General features: G+C 37.3%; 1 protein-coding gene across 4 annotated transcripts in view; it reads right to left on the reverse strand.

Moving 5' to 3' along the window:
- pdlim7 (PDZ and LIM domain 7) overlaps positions 1-25742 on the reverse strand; it is a 33341-nt gene that overhangs the window by 3898 nt on the left and 3701 nt on the right. For all 4 annotated transcript variants that reach the window (XM_024283035.2, XM_024283036.2, XM_024283040.2 and 1 more), the window contains exons 3-7: positions 18163-18314; positions 12749-12776; positions 11738-11934; positions 874-926; positions 552-798 (exon numbers count right to left, since the gene is read on the reverse strand). In XM_024283035.2, the coding sequence (XP_024138803.1) occupies positions 552-798; positions 874-926; positions 11738-11934; positions 12749-12776; positions 18163-18314 (677 nt within the window). The remainder of the gene's footprint in view (positions 1-551; positions 799-873; positions 927-11737; positions 11935-12748; positions 12777-18162; positions 18315-25742) is intronic.

A 25742-nucleotide genomic window follows, 5' to 3' on the forward strand; every position in this document is an offset into this window, starting at 1 on the left:
ACTAACCTACGTTTTTCTTTTTTTTTTTTTTTTTTTTAAGGCCAATTTGGTATTTAGCTAATATTTTATCTGGCTATCAGCTTCAGCGTTTTCAGCTATTAGCTTCAATGATTCAGCCATAATCTTCAGTGTTTTTAACAATCAATTTCAGCATCTACAGCTATAGTAGGGACCAGCATCTTCAACAGCCAAATTCAGCTTACAGCATTCACACTAGCATTATCACAGGTAATGCTATATATTTAGTTCATAACTATGATAAAAACTTACGATTTTAAAAGTTTTAAAAATTTTGTTTTCAAGTGTTCAATGAATGTTCATCCTGTTCAGCCCGTGATCTAAGGTGTGTTTTGGATTTTGGTCCCCTGTGTGATTGAGTTTGACACCCAAATATGCAAGACTGAGGTGCAGCAGAACGTGAACGTGAAAAGAGTATTTGCATCGTATGTTTTTAATAAAACGGTCCTGCAGTAGACTGGCGACCTGTTCGGGCTGTACCCCGCCTTCGCCCAACAGCAGCTGGGTTGGGATTGGGTTGAGCGCAGTCCCACCTGATGATTTTATTGCAGGCGCCACACACTGGGGTCCTGCCGCTGTCCTCGGGTGCCTGCTGCGCCGCCTGCATGATGGAGCTGCGGTTCTGCTTGGGTGTGAGTTGGGCAGGCTGCTGGTGTTGGGTCACCACGGTGCTGGTCTTGTCGGGGTGAAAGCGATCGGCAAAGCCCGGGTCTGTGACCCAGGGCGGGCGGGAGGTTGGTCCAGAGCGTGGCGGTGCCGCTGCAGCTCCGGTTTTAGATCCTGTGCCACAGGGGACGGGTGGATTTAACAAAGGCGTGTTTTGTGTTCTTTTCTTTCACCACAACAGAAACCCACCATCTGGTTTCTCCGCAGCCTGGGTCTTTGGAGAAGAGGTAGTTGGCTCAAGGCTGTGGAAAGAGAAAATAACTACTTTGAGAAGATGCAAAAAATAAACACCTTGGTAGCCATGGTTACACCTTATTGAATGTTTAGATATCAACATTCATGGTTGTTTTTATTATACAGAAGAGCAAAGCATTGGAGTGTTATGGCAAAACAAGTCGATTTCCTTAAGTGGATGTCGCTGGCTGTTAAGAAAACACACTAAAATGGATTGTTGTGCTGTGCTGATGAAATTTAACAAGCCGTTCCCATCAGCTCATGGTGCCTGCAGACCATTTACATGATTATACCAGCTTTTGTGGAGGGAAGAAGAAAAAAAAATCAATCATGTAATGCATTTCCATTCAATAACCAAAGCTGAAAAACAGATATGCATCCAATAAACATATCAGCTCCACTTGAAAATCGTTCAGGAGCTTTTGCCCTAATGAACGAAGAAAAAACAGGGTGACTGACATCGCTGGCAGGCAGAAAAGCAGTCAGACAAAAAGTCATCCTGCATGTAGAGCCGTCAGATTTAGATGCAGGAGTTCACTTCAAACCTGCGTGAGGAGAAGCGATAAAAAAAGAGAGTTTTCTTCATTTCAAAGTTCTGTTACCCGCAGCAAGCCAGGCTATATTCAGAAAAATCTTCAAACCCTCCTTCTCAGAGAGGAAAACAACATCTGAGCCAACACCGAGAGCTCTGGAGACGTTTTATCCTGAGAAATAAAATAAAATAAAAAAAACAGGCGCCCCTTTAGGCATCACTCATGTTTACATCATCAGCTGTGCCTTCAATAACACACTAATGAACGGTGATGAAATCATGTCTCATTTGCTCAAATAAAGAGCGAAAATGTGAAATGAGTTACAGCATCTTTTTAGACCCCATGTGAAGCAGGTCAGTCCATTTACTGTTAATAACAAAGCTAAGGAGGAAGTTACAACAGGAGGAAAAGTTTGACTTTTTTCTGAATAGTAAAAAGGACACCAATTCCTTTTTTTTTTCTTTTTTTTTTAAACAGTCGTAGAGCAATAGCCTGCAGGAAAGAAGCTAAACGACTGCTGCTGCTGCACTTCTGGAAGGAAAACTAAATGAAAAGATTCCTAAAAGGGAAATGAAGCTTCATAAAAAAGGATGTGAGCATCCAGGTTAAGCAAAGGACACAGCCTGTTTCTCTCCGTTTGACTCACAGACCCGGGTCAGCTGCCCTCTGCTCCAGACACGTTTAAGCCCGCCTGCTGGGACTTACCCCCAAACAAATACAGCAGCATCCTGGTCAAAAGTGCTGCCATGGCTTCACTTCCCCTGCTAAGCTGCCCTACATGGCATCAGGCCAGTGCGGGGTTCTCATCCCACATTAAGAGGTTACGCCAGCCGCTCCTCTCAGTGGAGAAGGGTTGGAGGTGCAAATTGGAGAACATCCTCCATGGCAGCTTTTTCCCATCTGGAACGACCTGCATGGTGTTTTCCTGACGCTTTCAACATCCCTCTGATCAGCCAGAGGCGTGAGGTGATGCAGGTGCACAGCGCTCACATTAAAGACTCACAAGAAAGAATCTTCCTTTTCCTTTAATGTGAAATGTTTCCTTTTAAAGTACCTTTCTATTCTCGCGCTTGTGATTTCAGATTCACATCTGTCTAGCTTGCACTCCGGAGGGAGGCATCGACCCGAGCCGTGAGGGGAGCAGAGGAGTTTGTTGACAGTTCAGCATCCGGCAGAGGAAAAGCACATTTTCATTTTATTTTTATTTTGAAAAGAAAAAAGTGACAAGTGTCACTCTTCACCTTGTGAGGAAGTAGAGCCTCCTAAAACCTGCACAAGAACTGTGAAAACAGGAAGAGACTCTGCTCTTTAAGTCTTTTAACTTTTCATCTTATTTTCATATTTATAGTGGCAGGATAACTCACACTTCACCGTTAATGTTCAAAAATGTTTTCTCAACGTACATTAGGTATAAAAGTATTAAAACACTTTTGAATTGACAATTTAGGCTTTTCTAAATTACTTTCAGCTGTGTTTTCAATCTCCAATGTGAAGAGAAAACATTAAAAATTAAGTTAATGCTATGCTTTTGTACGTCTCTGTCAAACGGCGTGCAGTTACATCCCCTGACCTTTAGGGAGCAGCATTGCTCAAAAAGAGCTCTAAACAAAAGGGGGGAAAAATAAATGATTAGCATTTTTTTTAGCTATCTGCCTCAGCGATTTTATCTATAATTTTCAGCATCTTTAGCTATTAACACTAGCATCTTCAGGCCACATTCAGCTTACAGCATTCACACTAGCATTATCGTAGCAAATGCTATATATCCAGTTTGTAGTTATGTTAAAAAGTTATGGTTTTAAAGTTTTAAAAATTTAGTTTTAGTGTGTTTAATAAATATTTATCCTGTTCGGCCCGCGACCTAAGCTATGACTCCTTGTGCGATTGAGTTTAACACGCCGGCTCTACAGGATGGTCTGTGGAACTGTGCCATGGTTCACTTGCAACAGAACTTGGGTTCCCATTTTCAGGTCAACTTTAAGCCAAACAAAAATGACTTATCTGTGACTGCGACCTCCGGTGTGGACCAAACAGCGCAGTGTGAAAGCGAAACTGATGACGACAAACATGAAGCCTCAGAAACCAGATTAAACAATCCATGTCCCTTCCAACCATCAAGAGTCAGTATGTAGCAAAAATACTGGAAACAAATCCCCTTCAATTTTCTTGTATAATTTAAAAATCCGTCTTCTGCTTATCCAGAAAAGGTTGCATCTCTCCATCTGCCCTTCTACTTTCTCCAGTTCCTTTTTATGGATGCTGAGCTGGAGGAAAGTCCATCAGACTTCCTCCTGTGAGAGTCTGATCTGAGGATACCTGCTCACTAAGATGTTCAACTGGATTTAGGTCTTAGGGACAAATAAGTAAAACACCGTTTCAGAATATAATTTCTGATTCCATGGGCATATTGTTTAATATGGAACCCACTCAGGTTCCTTTATTACTTCTTTCTTAAATGAACAAACACTAAATCCTTGAGTATTTGACTCTGGTCCGCTCTGTGCTGAAGTAGGTTACTCTGTGCTGTGTGACCACATGTCCTTAGTAGGGACATGACCTCTGCACACAAATAGTTTCTCTATATTCCTTTGAATGGATTTTTACATGTTTACAAATTCCACAAGACTATAAACTCATATAGAAACCAGGCTCTGTCTTGTGTACTAGTTAGCTGGCTTAGCATTCACCAGGAATCAATAATTTGACGAATCGCTAAAATCTTAATTCAGATATAAGATAAGGTTGCATTTCTTAATCTGCAAGCACCATTTCTTATCCTAGTTTTTTTTCTATGTCTGATTAAACTACAATTGCCATTATAAATACAGTTTTAAATAGAAAACTTTGGTAACACTTTATCTTAAGATTCCACAACAAGATTACAAGAACATATTAACAAAGGTTATTAATGTGTTTACAAGACATTTAAAAGCATAATAAGTCAAATAAGGTTTAATAACACACTTGGTAAGATGCATTACCATATAAAGTGAGAGCATTGTCTATATTATTAAACCGTTAACAAGCTTAAGATATATTTTAACTATCTTTGTCAACATTATACTGAGTATTTTACAGCACTTCATCTAAAGTGTTACCAAAACTTTAATTTTGCAAAAACACCAATACTTTGGAGATGCATTAAAGTGAGCCCCACTTTCAAAAACAGAAAAATCTACAGATTTTTAGAAGATAAATTCAAGACTTTCCTAAGAGAACTGAAAATCTAAAGATCTAATAATTGATCTAATGTCTTTAGCAAACATACTTTGATGCACACCATGAATAACTTCAGAATAAAACAGAAAAAATCAATTAGAAAGCAAATTTTCCAAAAAGAAAACACATTTTCTAAAAGATTTTTATAATCATTGTTTGCCATGTTATTATTAAAGGTAAAATCAGAACAAAAGTTGTTTAAAGGTTTGTTGGCAAACAGAGCATTTTACTTCATATGGATTTTTTAAGCTTTTTCTGTTCAGTTTGTATTTTTCCCCACATTTCCTTACACTTGATTACATTTGCTAATGAGCTAACTGGTGAAAAATGAATTTTTACAAGTTCATGACCTTATGATGGCGCATCCCAGAAGTTCTTTTAATTTGGATGGACATTATATTGCACTGACAAGCCCAAAAAATAAAACATATATATTTAACACTATATTTTTATTTTGAATGCTAAATACATTAAAGATTTGCTCTGATTTGAGAAAGATTTGCTAAACGAAAAAAGGGAATATGAAAACAAATAGGTTTCTCATTTAAAAATCTTATGTAACACGAAAGAAAGAAGAAAAACATCTCAAAAGAACAGACAGACGAGAGATGGTTTTTCAGATTTTTTGTATTTTTAGAGATTAGTGATGACAGCAGAAACAAAAGGAACATGTTTGTCTCTTTTTCTTTAATGGTTATCTGTTAGATGAGATCAGAAATGAAAAATTAAGGATGAAGAGTTTCATAAATGTAAACAGGCAGGGAGAGAAACAGAGACAGAGAGGAAAAACAGATCAAAGGAGGTTCTGACCTTCACCATTAAAGAAATAGCTCCACCTTACAACCAGTTTACTCCCAGTAATTCAGTTTGAAATGGAAAGCTGTGACAAAGTGAGACATTCAGAGGGAGAGTTTACACTTAGGCTCAGTACGCAAGGTTCCACTTTAGGCTTCGTCATCTAAGCTATGCTTCTTTTTTGGTTTATTTTTCGTTGCTTCCCCAAAACTTCTTTTTTTCCACCCCAACTGTTAGTGAAAGGTGAATTTTGTGAACTGCCATTAGATAGCGGGCTTTGCATGTGGACTTCGTCAGCTGTTGAGGTGCGACATTCCCTAGCAGGCTCTGCGTCCGGGAGCTCCATGCGCGCCGCTCAGGATTTGATATTGAGAGCGCGAGCGGACCTTTCGTGGTGCCAATCCCTCAGACGGGCGTAGCGAGGACTCTGAATCTCAGTCAGGAACTTTTCCCTGACCGGAGGCAACACAGAAATGAAACAGGGAGAGACAAGAAGGAAGGAGATGAGAGGGCAGAGAATGAATGACACGAGCAGGAAACAAGTGAAGTGCTCAAAGTGCATGACAGAAAAAGAAAAAGAGTAGAGTAAAAAGATTTCTAAACCTGAGTAATGTGTCATCATATATACATATAAAATGTTACTTCTACCCAAAAAATAAGAATTTATTGTAGATTTGATGTTTATCTCAGATGTGTTTAGCAGATATTTGTTTTAGCTTTATTTTTAAAAAACAATATATAGTGGCATCACTACATAAACCAATACGTTTTAAGAAGGGCTGAATATTTAAAATGTTTTCAAAGTCTTAATTTAAATCAGTGCAAAACACTGAGCTTAAATAAATATGTTTCAATAATTTCAATTAACAAAAATAAATAAGGTAAAACTTTAATTATAAGATTAATTATGACATTTCCATTCAATCTTAAAGTAAACAATGAAATATCATGTTTTTACCAAGAAGAAAAAAGTTGTTTATTTTTATTACTTTGAATTTGAACTAAATATATCTATCCTCTTTTATCCCCAGTGATCACAATATGTGGTAGAAATGCTGTTCTACTAAGTTTTTAAAGTCTAATTCTGCTTTCTGCATCTAAAACTGATGCTCTGCCAACAAAGATGACCTGTGACCTACATTCTGTTAATGACTACTTACCCTTTTGTTGCTTAAATTTATCATTAAAAATCTAACATTAAAATTGAGTATTTGTTTTTTTATCATCATCATCTGATTTTATTTTTAAAGATAAGGCACTTTTATAACTTTTTGTGCCATTTTACCTTAAATAAATATTGAAAACTTTCATGTAATAACTAAACTGGTAAATCTGGTATGTCTGTTTGCATGTGTATGATTGTGTGGGCAGACGTTTGATGACAACAAAGGGTATTTAATGCTGGTGTTTGGATGTAGATTATACTGTATAAACTTAAGGTATATTGTTAGGAGAAGTATTAAAACCGCTTAACTTCTTCCTACTCCATCTCGAACAATATATTAATGTAATTTATTATAATTCATAATCTATATTAAAATTTCCTTTGTTGCTTTCTTTTGTTGTTTTAATTGTTTATTATATATTGTTTGAAATAAATAAAAAAATACTACATGAAAAGTCAAGCCTTAATATTTTCATTTGTATTTCTAAATCAAAGCCACTAAACCAACATTTACAAATAATAATACCAGAAGCAGAAGATCCTAAACTTCATAACATTTTTTATGATTTATCCACCATGCATTCACACCAGCCATGTCAGTATTTGAGGAACCAAATCTCACAAACCTTTACAAAACAGAAGCTAGAAACAGAAATGAAATCCTAAACTACTTTACTGAAGTTTCCGTAAAAACACTCGAACAGACAAAATAAACAAACTCGGCACTCAAACGTTTACCTTGACCTCTTTGAAATTTCATCGTTTGGGTCCTGCACTGAGAAATCCAAGAAAAACAAGATATCAGTTTCACTGATTAATGGAGGGACACTTTGCTACTATAAACGGCTTTTATAAAGTATATATTGTAAATTTCAGAAAGTTTTCCAAACTTTTCTTAACACAGTAAGTTAAGTTTACTGCTGAATTGTGATTGATGACAGCTGAAAACTATCCAAGTTCTCCGTCTCTGCAGGATCCTTCGTAATGTGATCAGACCAGCTGAGTAACAACGCCCTCCCTACATGTGATGCCGATTATCTGACAGACTCCTCAGGGTTCATGCTTCTTCTAACCACTCCTGCCTCAGGCCCTGACTTACTGAAGTCGGTGCCTGTGACCTGGGCCAGAATTCGGAAAGACCGGGACTGAGTGGTTCCGGTCCGAGGCTGCCAGTCCTCCGTGTCTTCGATCAGCCTCTTCTTGCTGCGGTCGTTGGGGATAAAACAGGGGATGTTCTCCATCCTGAGGCCGTGCCTGCACACACACGCAGCAGCACCGCAGCAGGCGTGGTTAACAGAATCTAATCTAACAAAGTCGCTACGAACTCGCTAATCTGGGGACTTTACAGACAGCAGACTCCCTGCACAGATCATGCTCCACTCAAAGCTTAACACCGGTTTCACACAGCAAAAGCACTGACACAGTTTTCACAGGCACACCTCTGACTAATAAACGGATATGACTAAACCAAATTCATCAATGACTTCAGAGACGGCAGAGGAAGCTTATTTATCACAAAAGTACTTTAGATTATAAAGCACAAAAAGAGCTCAAGAAGCAGCACAAACCACATTCTTTTCACACATATCCCTGAGTGCTCACTGTTGACCTCCCATCTGCAAATCCAATCGCAGAAACTTCTCAAAGGCATCTGCTCATCGCGCTTTCAAAAACAGCCTTTTCATAAAAGCAGCTAAAGCCGAGAAGACAGACAGCAAGCAGCTGCCCTTACTTGGACTGTTGGTAGATTTCATCAAAATAAGTAGGTTCAGCCCTGTGAAACAGACCAAATAAAAAACAGCAAAAAACCAGAATCAATGATTTTTGAATGAATATCAACATCTGTCTAGCATCGGATTGCAGTTTATGTTTTAAGATTTGAAAAACTTTATATGTAATCAGTACTTTAAAGGTGGTGTCATGCTAAAAAGGCGACAGAAACTTGAATGATTTGAATTTAAAAACTCACTCCAAAAATCTTTTGATCTATTTTAAGTGTTCTTTTAATTATGATGCTGCTGCTAGTAGACAGTATTTAAAAAAACGTGTCATTTTCTTGGGAAAAATGTCTACAGAACAGCAGTAGCTCATTAGAAATTCACCTCAGAGTTGTGAGTAGGACTGACAAGCCTGCTCCCACTTCCCATCACCCAGCTGTTATCTACTGCTAGCTTAAAACCCCTAAGACCTTGAATACTATCATTACCGGTGCAACAAAGATCACGAGCAATATTGGAACAATTTTGAGCCAGTTTCCCGCTTATACGAGGAAAACAAAGTCGTCTACAAGTGGATGCATCAGAATAGAGCAGAGCAGGAAGCTCCACCCTTCAACATAACAAATACCATCTTTTTCACACAGCATTTTTTCATCTGCCCCTGATTCACAATTATTTGAATAAAGAAATACTCAAAAATTCATTTTTAAGCTTAATTGTCTTAACAAAGTATGTCCTCTATCATGAGGAAAAACGTGTTAAAAACACCAAGAACACAATTTTCATCAGAGTGAGTCTTTAAAATGTTGTCATTAACATCTGTAATAAATATGTCAGACAACACTAAAAAAATGTAGATAATTTCATTTGTATAGGACTAACAGGAAATGTTAGTTATATTTATGATGAAACAAAAGTATCAGGAAAAAAAGGAACTGATTATTATTATAAAATCAGTTGGTGCACAGACTTGTTTAGGAACTAACATAGTCGGTAGCATTAATTTTAATTAAAAAACTTTTCTTTGGACTGAAAATCACAAAGAAACATACTAACTTGTCAAGTGTTTCCATCTGTAGAGTTCCAGGAAAGGAGGAAAACAGAGAAAAAGGTCAGAGCTCAGCTTTGGGGAAAAAAGAACTAGAACATGTCGATATGTGACAAAGGTTAAATACAGCGATAGATTGGAGGAGGAGAAATACCAAAATGCAGACATGAGTGGACACTACATGCTGTTATTGTCGGCAAGCGTTGTGAGAGAGATGCGATTGTTTGTCAAATCCCGTCACAAAATGACTCAGCAGATCGACACAGAACCTTCTCTGTTCTTCTTCGCTTACGCCTTCAGCACAAATGCTCTACAGAGAAAGTAAAAACACTTTTTTTCCCACTAAATAAACCATGTGCCTAATTTATGTGTGCTCCCTTTGATGCCCTGAAAACAATTAGACATTTTACATGCCTATAAAAAAAATTGGACAGCTAGAAGTAATAGGATAAATGCAACCATTAGAAAATCCTGGTTAACATGGAGGTCGATCCCAGACATAACTTTTACACTTCCTGTTCCTTTCACAATAAAATACCCCACCCCTTTAGTTCTTCACAAACCCTGAAGCAGCACTGATAGCTGTAGTGTCAGCTTTGCCAACGTGTCTGTAAAATAAGGCGTTTCCGTTGTTCTCCTTCTCAAAAAAGAAGCGGTTGCCATGGTTACGCAACCTCAGGGGCTTTCAATTGACTTCCATTTTGTTTACACACGTGCAGATGTAAAACAAAAGCTACATTGATTGGAAAAAGATGGTCTGATGCCCGAAATCATCAGCTTTTTTGAGAGAAATTTACACGTGTTTACTCTGAATCGCATGTTGTTGGATAACTGCCTTTTCTGATACATATTTCTAGAAAAATCCTAAGAAATTGGATGATTAAATATTTGGTGTGCATGTAAATGGGCTCAAAACTAATTCTATAGCTGTAATACTAACATTCAAGAATAACAACATATTACCAGTCTTTTGACTTTAGGTTTGGGCACATTAAGAATTTGGTTCTTTCTGTAGAAAATCTAATAATGAATTTAGCAAACTTCTGAGGAGGCTCTATTCTTCTCTAATGGCGTCCTCATCCATCTACACACTGACGTGAAGTGTCTCATGTACAAATGGAGAGAACTTGGCAGAATGTATGAGCAAGACTAAATACAGGGACGGACCACATCGAACTGCAGCTGCAGTCGGAGCACCGCCATTACCCAAATTACAGGATGCGGCTTGGACTGTGGAAGACTTCTCATGTCAGGATGGGTTTAGGTACACTCCTCACACTCTTAGGAGATTTTTTTTATTATTATTATTTTAAAATAAACAAATTTTAAAAGAGCTAATTCTCCATCATTGCCTAAAACAATGTTCTGCATTTTAATCCAGCTGCTTTCACACATGCCTCTCTAATTTCCTCAACGTTTTTTTGCAAAGCAGCTGTGTAAGACTGCACATCAATGTGTGAAATTCATTTAATCAAGTTCTCCAGTTTGAGTAAAGCAGGTTATTACTTGTAAGAGGGCACTTTTCTGCTGCTTTCAGCTTTTCTGTGAACTGCTTTCAAAACTCTTCGTTTTATTTCAATCTCCCTCTATTCACATATGAAAACAAACACCACAAAACAGAAAAATAGTGTAATTATAGAGGTGATGAGACGAATTATTAGAGATATTAGCTTTAGCTTTAATATTTCAATTTTGTTTTTTGTGGAGTAAACACAAAAAACAATTCAATAGTAAAAAAAAAGTTCACAAGGTTTCTTTAAAGAACTTGAAACTCAATTTTCATATTTCTCTCTGTCATTACTGGTGATTACAGATGAAAGTAATAATCAATAACCCCATCTGTTAAAATAAATTGCTCAGAAAGAGGAGGGTGTGTTTAGCAAAGAATATCCTTCAAAGTAGCGTCTTGTGTGATGCATTGTTCTGCAGTTAAAAATCAATATTACATTTCTCCATTTTTCGTTCTCCTCACAGAGTAATGTGTGCATTATTTTAGGACATAATAGGGTTTTTGCTGAACTTTAAAGGACATAAACATATTTATAGGCTTAAGAGCAAAATTTTAATATTCTTGTCACGAAGTTGTACTTTTTTGTTTATAGATGGACAAAAGTTGTTTCATCCTGTTGTGCCAAAATACACTAACCTCAGCATATATTTGCATTTACATATTTTTTCATATATTTATCCTGTGACATAATTTCGGCAACATTAAACCTGAACCTTAAAACCCTAAAGGAGTAATTTTCTCTTTTTAACGAGACGCCAGAATAAAGAGACTTCAAAAACATCATTAAAACCACATTAGTCACATTGCAGCTCTGATTTTTTTTCCACCTACCCATTCTGTGGCTGCTGTGTACTGGCATTGCCCTGTGAGTGCGGGGTGTTAAGTTTGGGCGAATAGGCCACAGGTTTAATAACGGGTCCTGAGCTGGCACTGCCACCACCTGCTGAAAATGGCCTCGCCATCTTGTTAATGGTTGTGCTTGGGGCAAAGGAGTACTTTGGCTGAGCAGAACTTGCCGTATGTGAATCCTGTGGGGGTGTGGAAAAAAAAAAAAGACAAAGCAACACAGGGCACAACATGCAGTTAAAACTCGTGGCACACGGAAAAAAAAAGCAAAAAGAAAGTTCTGCTGTTGCACAATCCCAAACTTTTCCAGTCTCTCATAGCAAAAAGATTACAACACACTCCAGTAGGAGCTCTGTGCAAAGCGGCCATCTTTTCTCTGCATAGATGAAGAGCTTCAGAAGTGAAGGCCGCTGTTTATTTGTGCTGGCTGTCAGCCAACGATGGGCCAAAGTAATCTGCTGCAGCAGTTAAAATACTCAGAGAAGGCGTCATCTATAACTGGCATGTCCCACTAATGAGATTCCTTACTGAGCATTATGCACACACTGCAGAACAACTTCTATTAAAATGGAACACTGGTTTTATGCTGGCTCGTGCCAGCTGCTTTGACTAATAACAGCACAAAGCAGTTCATGACACGATTGTACTTATAAAAGGGCAGTTCATCAGGCGAGTAGCCGTGAAAGTGTGGAAAACAGAAACCGGAGGCAGCGGCGCCGCTCGCTGCTCATCGCGTATCGGGGGATTGCACAAGGCAGAACAAAAGAAGACAAAAATTCCTCAAAACAAAACTCTATCAAGCAAAGGACTCGTTTAGCATGGTGCTCAGCTGATGCGGCGCTCATAGGTGATTTCAATTCATTTCAGCACAAAGTAACATCACACACTGTGTAATCTAACAGTCAGTGGGGGTTAAAGGACACTTCAAATCTACAGATAAAGCAGGATCTCACAGCAGATAGAAGAGCTCACCATCTACAGGGAAAACAGACTTACCTTTCGCTCTTCACCCACTTTAGGACCTCTGAGGAAAAAAAGAGAAAAACATAGGAGATGTCAAAACAACAAGACTTCTAGGCTTTTAATATAAAAGAAGAAAAACTTTTTGAATGACAAAAACATTCTTGTGAAATGGGCATTAAAAACATATTTTAGAAAAGAAGAAGTCAGTTAAAACTAAACAAACTTCTCTCTTTTTTTTTTTTAACAAGATGACAAATTCTCTAGATCATGGGTCTGTAACCTGAGAGCCACATGTGACCCTTTGACCTCTTTCTGGTTGAACAATAATAAAGTTATAGTAATTTTAAAAGGTAACTGATAATCATCTTATTTCATTTTAATTATTCAGGTTTATGAATTTAAGGCTGATGTGGTCCGATTTCAGTTGTTTTTACACCACTGCTGACATTAAATCAAAAGACTATTTGCATCAACAACCATTGAAAGAACAGATTTAAAATATTGATTTTGAAATTTTTGATTGTAAAAACTTTGTTTTAAATTGTAAAGCACTTTTCTTATTTATATTCAGGTTAGAAAGTTGGGAAAAGAATGACAGCACATCAAGGTAGGCTTAAGATATAACGAGAGAAAATGGCATTTATGACTTTTGTTGCAAGGGGATGATTTTATGTTACACAGTGTCCAATATCAGAAGGAACTAATATGACCCTTTAACAAAACAAAAACAAAAATAAGTAAAAACGTTTAGAAAAAAAATAATATTTTCTCTTTATATTTCTTTTTTTAATCTGGCGAAATGTCCAGAGTGTACCTCGCCTTCGCTTTACAATTGCAGGCTCTAAAAGCCTTTATTAACTAGAAAGGGATTTAGTAGATTTAGAAAATGGGTTTGGGATTGACTTCTGTTTTTAATAATGCCAAAAACAAACAAATAAAAACAGTTAAAAGTATCAGTAACATAAGCACAAAGAAGTCTTGTACCAACTCATGTTGGGTTTTGGTCAGTTGGCTCTTTTCATATTGAAGGTTGCAGACCTCTGCCCTAGATGACAGGTAAATGAGATGTGTAATTTGTTCTTAACTCATATATTTTAAAAGTTATCATTCACATCCAGTTTATTGTGTGATTAAAGATTAGATTGCACATGTTCCTTTGGATTCTACACAGGTTTTTTGGTATGATGGCTTCTTTAAAAAGACAATCTGTTTTGGTTGAAAGTAGAAATTGTAACAGTGAAAGCCAAAGTTACTTTGGCCTAACATGACCTTGTTAGAGACTGGCAATCTGTCTGAAGACATCACAAAATACAAGCTAGGAGAGGCTCAATACTCCAATGACCCCAAACACCAAGATACAGTTACAGCTGGAAAGATAAAATTTTTAATTAAAAAAAAAAGACGTGAAAAAAAGGGAGATGGAAAGACAGAAAAGGGAGAATGAAAGGTGGTATGAAAAAAAAACAAAGTTAGGACTGGAAAATCAGGCCGATAAAAGGAAAAATAGCATAATTAAATTGTACATCACAGTGTAACGGTTCACCAAGCATTAATTCAATAACTCTGTATAATAAAAATGGATTCTTGTTGCAGAAAAACTTTCCTTCATCCAAAATATGTAAACTGGAGATTGAAATAGCTGGGATAAATGGATTATGGTTTATAGATTGTGAACTATTCTCATTATTGTTCTCTAAATAGACAAATACCTAATAAAAGTAAACAAACAGACATAGTAGAGAAGAATAAGTGTGGTAATGAACTCTATTATGACCAAAGCTCCTATCGTGCATGTTTCTGGGATATAATTCTTAAACTACTAGGACTGCAGTGCCTTTTTAACGTCTCTAAAAGTCCATTACAGTACAAAACAGTTCCACTTTTAGCATGTAGGCACTTAGCTTTACATTGCTGTTGGTTTACAGCATAAATCATCATCATCCTTAAACCAAATGTGCAGCACAAAGCTGCAGAAAGTCCTTTGTTCCAGTCTGCAGCCACACACAAAAACAGCAGACAGGGTTTCCTGTGACAACGGGGAATGACAAACGGCTGCTGTCAGTGGCTGCCGCACTGCTGATAGAGTCGTGTCAGAGACTGACAACGGCGCTAAATGATAGAGAAAGCGCAGAGAGGGCTCTGCTTTTCAGAACCCAGAGAAACAAACGGATGTAACGTTCTTGGGGCCTGAACTCAACCCAGACGACACTTTGAAGAGCCAAACGGAATGAGGAATATTAGCGATGCTGGTTTTTCTGTATTCGTATTTACATTGGAGGAGAAGAATGGAGATAATTAAATCAGCCTTTTCTTGGAAACGATTCGTTTGTCTGGGCTGAATGTGACCTCAGTTATGACTGAATATGAGCCCTGGATGAGATCATTTCCTCCCTCATTTCATGGATCACTTGTTTTAGCTGATGCATACTTGGCTTTTCGAGGCAATGTTGGATAGAGACAGAAACTCAACCACAAAGGACTCTCCCATGACACTCTAATCAACTTTCCACACATTGCAGACATACTTTAACTACATCCCTGTAGACCAGCAATGACACTGAAACACACTTTTAGAAATGATGCACAATCTCCTTCTAGGGAAGCAAAAACCACATTGCACATATTTTTAGGAACTTTTGTTCCATTTAAAAAGCTCAGGATAAAGTTTAACTCTTACCCATAAAAGACAAGATAATCATTGGTGCTGAACTAAATGAAAAACTGAGACTATAACTCGTGATAGTGCAGCTGTCCTCCACTTTTAACATGGTAAAAAAAAGGAAAAATTAGGATGGAGGCCAATATATGATTAAAAAAAAGAAAATATACAAGTTTCCATCTAAGAAGTATTTGAGGAAAACAGCATTTGCTCCTTTTATAGTAGGAAAAAAAAAAGAGTCATCCATTATTTTGTTGGAATCCCATTCAATATAACGATACATATATTAGCTTTTGCACAGCAGTAACTTTTATTTCTGTTCTTTTTTCTAAAACTTTTAAGTGACTTAACTGTTACTTTGTGATTCGATTTAGTTTAGGTATTAAGTGCCAAATTACAACTGAGGGTACAGCTACACAAGGTAAGAGCTACACAAGAGCTACACAAAAAAACAGAACACCTAGCAGAGCTTTATGAGTGTTATACAATTATATCTACATTATTAAAACGAGGCCAGTTTACCATAACTGTTTGTTCATTACCAAAATAAGTGACCATAAAATGACACTGAAGGTTTTTCAATCTAATGTTCATTCTAAGAAAGCAAAAGGTGACAATGGAGAGGAAACATTCCAAATGGGAGAATAGGAGGAAATCTGCAGAAGAACCAGACTTAATAAATAAGACCATCTGTCATACATGGTTTAGGTCTAAGAGTTCAAGCAAGAGACAAACACAATAAATACTGGAACATCTGCAGTAAAGCAAACAAGTAAGCAAGAGAAAAACGAACACTGGAACATCTGCAGTAAAACAAACAGGTAAGAAAGAGGAAAAACAAACACTGGAACATCTGCAGTGAAACAAACGAGTAAGAAAGAGGATAAACAAACACTGGAACATCAGCAGTAAAGCAAACAGGTAAGAGAGAGACGAGCATAATTAATACTGGAACATCTGCAGTAAAACAAACAAGTAAGCAAGAGAAAAACAAACACTGGAACATCTGCAGTAAGACACACAAGTAAGGAAGAGAAAAACAAACACTGGAACATCTGCAGTAAAGCAAACAAGAAAGAAAGAGACAAACATAATTAATACTGGAACATCTGCAGTAAAACAAACAAGTAAGAAAGAGAAAAACAAAAACTGGAACATCTGCAGTAAAACAAACAGGTAAGAAAGAGAAAAACAAACACTGAAATCTGCAGTAAAACAAACAGGTAAGAAAGTGAAAAACAATGAATGCTGGAACATCTGCAGTATAACAAACAGGTGGATTAGTTACTACAACAATGAGAGAAAGGAAGCAGAAAAACAAAAAAAAATCCCTGTAGCATCTGCTAAATGACAAAACAAGCTGGTCAATGGAAGAAAGTCAGAAAACAGCTGTAGTAAGACAAAAGAGACACAATGGTAACTGCAATGACGACAGACGAAGTAACACTTGACTATCATAATAGCTTGTCTCTCTTGAAGCTAAACAATAGCTAATAATAAATTATTCACATCTAAATTTAAGTTAAAGAAAATCTAATTAGTGTCTCCCTTTCCTCATTTTTTGGTTCTAAAAACTGAATTTTCATGTTGTGTAAATGTGAAAACTTTTATTAGCTGAATGATACAGACAACTCCACATTTCAAAAATACTCAAGAAAGTAATGGTTCAGCAACTTTAAGGAAAAAAACGCTTGAAAAACCTGAAGCTATTCCATCTAAATGAGTTAAAAAAGAAAAGGTGTTGGAATTTAAAAGGAGAGACTCTTGGCAGGCAGTAGTAAGGTGAACAAGATAACACAGCTTTTCTCTTATTACTTACGAGGATCAAAAAAATCAAAATGAGTCCCATAAAAGCAGCAAGCTCATCTTTATTGCTTTAACAAGTCGATACCTTCTCATTTTCTGAAGGTTTTAGGCCCTTGAATGATTACATTTTTATCTCTCTTTGGGCCAAAAATCTTTTTTTATGTTCCCACTGCAGATGAAACATTTCCTCTAGTCTTCAGAGAGACTTTGTAAAAAGTATTTGCAGGACTAATGTGTGCAGGTGTAAATTCTGCCGACGGGCATGCCGTCTATTGCAAATTATTTTCCTAGTGAATTAAAAAAGTGTTTTTATCAGAAACTGTGCGTCTTTTTTGTGTCTTTTGAGGATGTGAAGTTTTCTTTTGGAATAGTTTAGTTAAAAGGACAGAATGTCAGCATATGCAAACACCAGGAGCTGTTTTGAAACAGAGGACAAAAGAGTTGGAGGTAGAGACAGATGAAATTGTGAGCATGTCTCAGTTAATTGTTTTTAATAAATCACATAGTTGTGTTTGACCTCCACTTTAGGCATTTATTCAACTGTGTTTTAAACACATCTACATTTGAGCTTGAATTTGTAGAATGCTAACAGAATGATGAGTCAGTCGTCAAATACGATTAGGCTGCAGGGTGATATAGTTTTGGATTTGAGATTTTAAAAAATATACAAAACAACTCAAGTGCAAGCTTAATTTGACACTATAAATGTTCCTGCACCTTTAGAATCAACAAGTTGAAATAAGCAAAAATTAAATCACCAAAAAAAAAAATAAAGCAGCCCCTCTAAAACAAATTAGCACTAATAAAAACATATAGTTTTGGGGTCAGAAAATAAAAAGGCTAATATATATATATATATATATATATATATATATATATATATATATATAAAGCAAATGTGAAGGACTTTAAGTGTCATAAAAAGTGCTGATGAGGGTTATTAGAAGATACAGGAGGAATGAGAAATCCTGTTCTGGCTCACCTGCTGAGGCTGAGGGTGAGGGAGTCTGTTGCTGCTCTAATCTTGTTCTGCGCCTCCACATGAGTCATCTCTTCAGCGTTGGCATCACAGATCGAAACCACCCAGTCTCCCACCCCAACTCCAGCCTGGGCTGCCTTTCCACCTGGAGTCAGCTGCGGACGACAGAGATGTAAAGGAGATTTAATGGAAGAAGATGATTGACAAAAATATGAATTAAAACTTCAGTAGATCAGTAAGTAACTGATAACACACAAAAAATTATAATAATAATAATAATGAACAGTTTTAGGATATTTTTTTCAAGAATTAAGAAAAATTGATTAATGATTTAGAAAAACAAATCATCTTTGTGCATCTTTGTATACTTCTCAAAACAAAATGCATCCATGTGAAGAATCCATATTTTAAATTGATACACCAATAATGAATAAAATCAAACTTTATTTATTAGGCACTTTTAATACAAAAGTAAGGTAAAGTCCTATACAGAATTTAACCATCTATAAAAAAGAAAAAAACAACTTTCACAGAAAAAAAAGGCTGGATGATGAAGGAAAACTTGTTTGTAATATCAGTGATCCATATTGTGAGTACTGGAATACATGAACAAATAGTCAAACAACATCCTTTCCATTCCAACAGCGAAATTAACGCACAATTCTTGCGTTAATTTCTAATAACGCACACTTCGAAGGGCATTATCACTTGCATAACCCACACATACAAGATAAAGTGCTCTATTTTATTTAAATGATACTTCAAGCTGCCATGAGTCTGTTTTAGCACGTGTGTTAATATTTAATGTAACCATTTATCACAGTTTACGTCGTCTTTTGTGGTATTTGTATTGTACAGGCTGCTATTGCAATAAAGATACATTTGCGATTTATTGTATAGCCCTAGTAAGGACACAATTTTGTGTATTCACTTTTGTGAAGATGAGTTTTAAACTGTAATATATATAAAATATTTGTTTTTCTATTTTTTTTGGGGGGGGGTACATGTTTTTTGGAAATTGTCTAAAAAAAAATTATTTTTTGAAGTTATCTTATCAAGAGAGATTCCTAAACAGTGTAGTAATACATCTCCTGCTTTCACAACACTACCTCACAGTACCTCATACAGAAACACACGAAGTCATGTTGAGTTGACTTTCTGTAACATCTGCTAGCACCCAATAATTAACAGGAGGAGCGTACCCGTCTGTTTCACTCAGCATTTCCACAAAACAGACATTATAAGGTCATCCTGATGTCATCCGTCAACAGCAAAGGATCTAGACCAGATGTGACTTGAGACTATGAAAGACACGCTTGATAGCTGAAGAAAAGGTCCACATGTTATCGTTAGTCACATCCTTTACTGGAATCAAATGCATTCTCACTCTTGACAGGTAATTCATTCACTGACAAAAGGGTGACATCATCCTCTCACGCCGACAGGGAGGCGTGCGAGTCAGAGCTGGAGTCCTGTTGCGACAGGAGAGCCTGACATCACTTGAACCCAACACGAGCACGCACAGCACCGCCTGATGTATGCTCTGCTACACCGAGCAGACGAGAGACCATGTAAGGGCTTAGTCAGCATAACCGTGCAGCTTTAATGAAACATGGGATTCGTGTCAAACACTCACAAGAGAAGAACAAAGAGTGCAGCATCACATCAAGAAGAAGTTCCAGGGATTTCTGGTAACTGAAGTTGTGATTTTGGAAATGTAATCTTATTAGCTCTTCAAAAGACTTAAAACATACGACTCTTTCCACTTTGATTCTGGACATTAAACTATCATTTCTTGTGATTATGAATGCAGTACAGATGGCAGCTACTAAAAGAAGATTGTCTAATCCTAAAATTAACAAACTAAGCCAGATTTAAGGTAACAGAAGGAAAATCTTAAAAAATAAAAAAAAACATGAGGAAATGCATTCCACAAGGGCAATTTGAGTTTGGTGCTAACAGCCAAATTCAAACATTCCTGCCTTTGATATGCACTTGCTGGAAGTAATTAGATGGGTTAACTAAGGGTTTTTTTTTTGGCTTTCTAACTTCAAGAAAAATTAACAAGCTTTCACAATTAAACATGAGTAGCATGTTTTGATTAGTACACCAACAGGCGTTTTTGCTATAATCACGTAAAGTGAAGAACTGCTGTAAACTTAACACATGTAAAAGTCAAGAGAATTAAAACTCAGTATGATGAAAAGATGAATAAAATATCAATAAGTACAGTAAGGAATTGTCACACAGTTATGTGAGCAGAAAAACTACAAATATAAATCCTGAACTACCAACAGTGTTTCTTTTAAGGAGTACATGTATTTGCTTTCAACGATGATGTCATGGAGGGTTTTGCTTTGAAATGTTAAACACATTTTACATTTGCAAAAAGTTTGAAAGAGCTCATCTTGTACTTTTCTCCTAAATATTATTATACTGAGAGTAGACCTCAACCATTGACTGTGGGGTGGGCGAATGGGATGCAGAGGTTAAGCGGACAACCTCTGTTTGGAAGACTGAAAGGTTTGATTCCCGCCATACCCATCCATATGTCAAAACTCAATTTGCTTCTGGTGGTTATAGGTTGGTGCCAGTGCTCGGCAGTGGAGCCACCACCAGTGTGTGCATTACTGAATGGAACTTTAAATGTCTAAGAAAGCCATAAATTACTATACAAATTCACGCCATTTACCATTTTACCATTTATGAGAACTGGATTGAGTGACCCCTCCCCCCTCGTGTTCCAAACAGGAAGTACCCACTGTCCCCTAGAAGCCAAAATCCATAGCAAGAGTGGTTGTAATGTCAAACTTAATATGTCATCTGGTTGTAACATGACAATGTCCATATTGCGATAAAAAGTTGGCAATTTAATTGACTTTTTTTTTTTGTTGGGACCGAAGGGTGATGTCACACTCACTTGGTCCAGTTCTCATTTATAGTCAATATTTTTTACAAGTTTCACATTGACATATGGGAAAAGGATACCAGGTGCTAGTTGCATATCAGTTGGTACAAATAGATTCAAGTGTTTTTTTCTACACTTTTACTGTGACATTTTAATTAGCAAAAATAACTCTAAAGCTCGTAGATTTAGCATTCTGCATGTGTGTCTGCGCCGTGTTGACGGACAAAGACACCTGTTCTCCTGGTTCAGGTTTAGAGAGCAGCTGCTGCCTCACTTGAGAAGGCCGCCATTAAAGTTGCTGCGCTCAGACCTTTGGTTGGTAAGGGGGCGGACAGAAACCCTACACTTGCCTCATCTTCTCCCCAGCAGTTTGTCAATACAGCAAAGTGAGCTGGAAAACATGTAGCAGCAGACTCGACTGTACCTCACAAAAAAATAAAAAACGGGATCGAACACAGTTGTAGGGGTATGCTGTTCCCACACTGAGAACAAGGCATCACTTGTTTTATTTGATTTTATGCAACCATGATTGGAGCTTAAAATTTTATGTATAGCTTCATATTTCAAAGTGCAAAGCTTGGCAACAGAGCAATATCAGTTTGCTATCAAATTTCAAAGCAACAGCCAACTTCTCTGAAGGAAAACTTCATGCTCAAAAGATCGACAATAAATGAACTTCCATCTCTAAGTAACTGCTTCGTAACAAATCACAACCAGTTAAGTTTTTTTTTTTTTTTTTGCAGCACTTTTACCCACACTTGATAGTTTACCAGCAATGTAACTCTACCAACTCACTTTTATTCTTTCCATGACTATTTGGGGGTTAAGAGCCGTCTGTCCTTACATCACTCACACAGCACAGCTGATGCAAAGCCATAAATATCACTCTGAGAAATGGAAAACCAAACTTGCAAGTATGTACCACAACCCCCTCCTCCTGTGAGCCTGTAATGACTGCTGCAGTGGAACTAACTCACCTTTGAGCACTGCTTATACCCCGGGTATATCCTTCCAGACAAAATGCCCCCTGCAACTCATTGATCGGAACCAACCGATATATGACTTTATCCTCTTCCCAGAGTGCAATGTGTGTGCAAAGCATTTAAATGGGATGCCAGGGATAAAGTAACGTCTCTGACAGAAACTGGCATAAGACTTGAAGTCACACCCAACGCACAAACTTGTGTTACTCACAGTGACATTATTTGCGATTTTCTTCCCAACTTTGATCGTCAACAAAGTGGCATGTGCATGCTGAGAGAAACCAGATGGCGCTCGCAATGCCAAGTTGCGGCATCATTTGTGAAATATTCATGGTATGAGATCTGGGTCAGATATGTGGACAAAAACAGCACTGCTTCCTACATTTTATGACCATCCTCTTGGAAGAGGGAAAAATATGTCTGATAAACCAATCTCCATCTTTTTAAACCCATTCTAAGTAAGTTTTTTTTAAATAATGGTCGATTATTTAAACAAAGTTGACATCAGTGGCTCTTTTTAAATCCCAAGTATTTTAGTGAAGCTTTTCAAAATACACAGACACACATATTAATTGATCTTAAAAAGCAAGTAGCTGTTTAACTACACCCAAAAAGTGTAAAATAGTAACTAATAGTTTATTATCAACTAACCAAACTCAAAATGTTAACCAAGCAATCCAGAGTAACACAAGTTAAAAAGAAAAGCTATGGAATAAATATGGGATATTTTTCTCATAATCTGTGCAAGTGTGAAGAGCCAAGAGAGGCCGTGTAAATCCCACAGGAGTATTCAACTTACACCTCCGACTGAAATGTTGGATCGCCAAAGAGGAGACATATCCAACCCACCTTGAACCGATCGGCTCTCATTTTCACGGGGCTGCATGCTGACTCCTTGTCAAAGCTGGAGGCATCTCACACGGTGACGCAACGTAAAAGCTGATGCAATGCTTGACACTTGGAGTAAAACCTATGTTATTTTGAAGCAGTTTGTGTTAGGAGCTGAGAGGAATCACCATCTCCAGCATTAAACTAGTTTTTCTTCCACTCGGTTTCACCTTTAAACCAAAGTTTTTGTTTCTATTTGAGCTAAGAAAAAGAAGTTGGTTTCCAATGTTCAGTCAGAAGTAGTTTTAAATACAAACACAGCTTAGAGCACAACCCTATTTTTCATTTTGATTTACTTAGGAGTAACGGCCATCATTCCTCTGATCTCAATAGGAGGCTTATTCCTTTGAGACTGGAGGAGTTCATCACACAGGTGAAAAAAGCGGAGAAAGATAGACGCAGAGCGGAGACAAGAGGATTGTCCGCCGGCAGTGGGAGTGGGATGATATAGGAAAAATCTTTGGAATGCCGAGAAGGTACATCTCTATAGATGGAAGAAGAAAAACAAGAGCGTTAGCAAAGAGCATAGATACAAATAAACCCAACTCCCTGGCAAGGCCTGACAAGCTGTAGACTTTTAAATCAATACAAAAGCAGGAGACTAACTTGTAATTCCTTAAGGGATAAATGATGACATATAGCTTTACGTAGACGGCAGGCTTTCATTTCCTGCTTCAAACTGTGTTAATCATGATCTAATCTACATAAAAACTGCCACATTGATCCTTCAGGAGCCATCGCCTGCAATCATGTTGCCTCACTGAGGTTCTAAAAGCTCTTTGTCCTGTCATTTTACATGTTCTTCACTTTGTAACAGCTTTTAACTGTCAAAGCTAAGATCCTTATCTCATCAGCTACAACACAGACCACCCGCTAAACCCCATGTAGGCCTAATACTTTGAGGCTGTACTATTTCTTGCTGTCATTGAGGGGATGTCGTATATTATTTGGACATTTTCATTCCTTTGTGACTCTGGATTTCTGTCAGTTCCTCACAAAGAAAGAGAACAGCTGCTTTTCTCCGACTATAAATTATATGCTTTCCAGCAGTCGTAAAATGTATTACACAGAAGATACGTTTTATATGGAAAAGTGTGTAGTTTCAGACAGAGTCCAATTAATTTGGTCTGGATCAAGTCCAAGAACATTGCATTCGGTCTGCATTCAGACTACCTTCAACCGGATCTTTCGGCTCCGAATCAAAGCTTGTAAACAAAACCATGTGACTAAAGACCTCTTTAGTCATTGGCCAGGAATTACGAGGGCGGGGCAAAGAAAAGGGTGAAGAAATAATGGAATCTTTGCAATCCTTGTTGGTATAGATCACTTATTCAAACTTTATATTTCGCCGACCAATATTAAACGTCTTTATCAACGTCAGATATAACACTTCTTACTTTGGTACAGCAGAGGCATGCTGCAAGGCAATTACAGAGGAGACGGCCACTAAGAAGGTACGCTGATAAGTCCTTATGAGTGAAATGAATGAATACAATTGTTTATTTCAAGCAATCGGGTCATAATACATGAAATAACATATCACTTAATGAATCACAAGTAGATTGCTTGAAAGGGAGTGGAAGGAAGCGAACTTGTATAATCCCACCCGACCGTACCATTTTCTCTACATGAATTATCAATATCCGCTTCAGGACTTAGTATCAAATATTAAAAAATATATATTTATGACATTTAGGTTGTTGGGAAACCAGTGTGAGAGGCATGTGTAGCTCGTTAAAGTTGTTTTATGTGCTGCATTCATCCAACCAAAATTCAATATGTTTCTGCATCTCATCGCTGCTCTGCCACTGTGTTTACATCCCATAATGCCCACTACAGAGGCTGTTTTTGTTCTGTTGTTACGCTCCGAGCACGGAGTCTATTCAGACTGAAGAAACTCAGAGCAAACCTGAGCTCAGTCTGGTTGGAAAAGAACTAAGATCAACTCAAAAGATGGATCCGAGAGCGGTCCCTGGTTCCGAAGCAAAGTCCGCTTGGGTCCATTCAGGCTAAAAAATGTGTTCTGGATTATAGAGGTAAGGAAACTCTGGTTCACCTTAAGCAAAATAAATGTGTGCTGTCTGAATATACCGTAAATTGCATTGGAATATAAGTTGCACTTTTGGGAGAAATGTATTTAACAAAATACAGAAACAAAAATTGACATTTCTTCCTGAAAGGAGGAAATTATGTGCATAGGAGGAATCGTGTGAACAATTTTTACAATATACATATCAATAAGTCAACAAAACTCTTTACATCACTAAAAACAATTAATTCTTCCTCTTCTGTGTTGTTTGGAAAAACTCTGCCGAGCCCAACAAAAGACGTTACAGAACTTCTTCTGTGTTGCTGTCAGTAGCAAATACTGATGCACATATCTACAGTGCCCTCTACTGGTCGTTGCCATTCTTTAAAAAAAAAAAAAAAAAAAAAAAAAAAAAAAAAAAAAAATCACACAAGTCGTAATCGCGGTCGAACCATGCAAAAATAAAACACTTACGGTACTAGTATTCTGACAAGAACGTAATGAGAGAACACGAACTTCATTCTTTCATTTCTTCATGTCTGAGGAAGAAAACCACAGACAACCAGAGAGAGAAAAACCATTAACTACATATCCGTCATTGAGCTGAGCAATAAAGACATTATGCACCTGGGCTGCTGATCAATCGCTCTCTCATTGTTTAGTGACAAACAGCACGAATGAATGACTCCCTCTGATGTTCACTCTACAAAACATGTTGCCTGTCTAGACATAAATCCTGAGTAAATATCCATATCCCGCCCAAAAGGCCTGCTTT

The sequence above is a fragment of the Oryzias melastigma genome, linkage group LG10 (assembly GCF_002922805.2).
Source record: "Oryzias melastigma strain HK-1 linkage group LG10, ASM292280v2, whole genome shotgun sequence".
Lineage (NCBI taxonomy): Eukaryota > Metazoa > Chordata > Actinopteri > Beloniformes > Adrianichthyidae > Oryzias > Oryzias melastigma.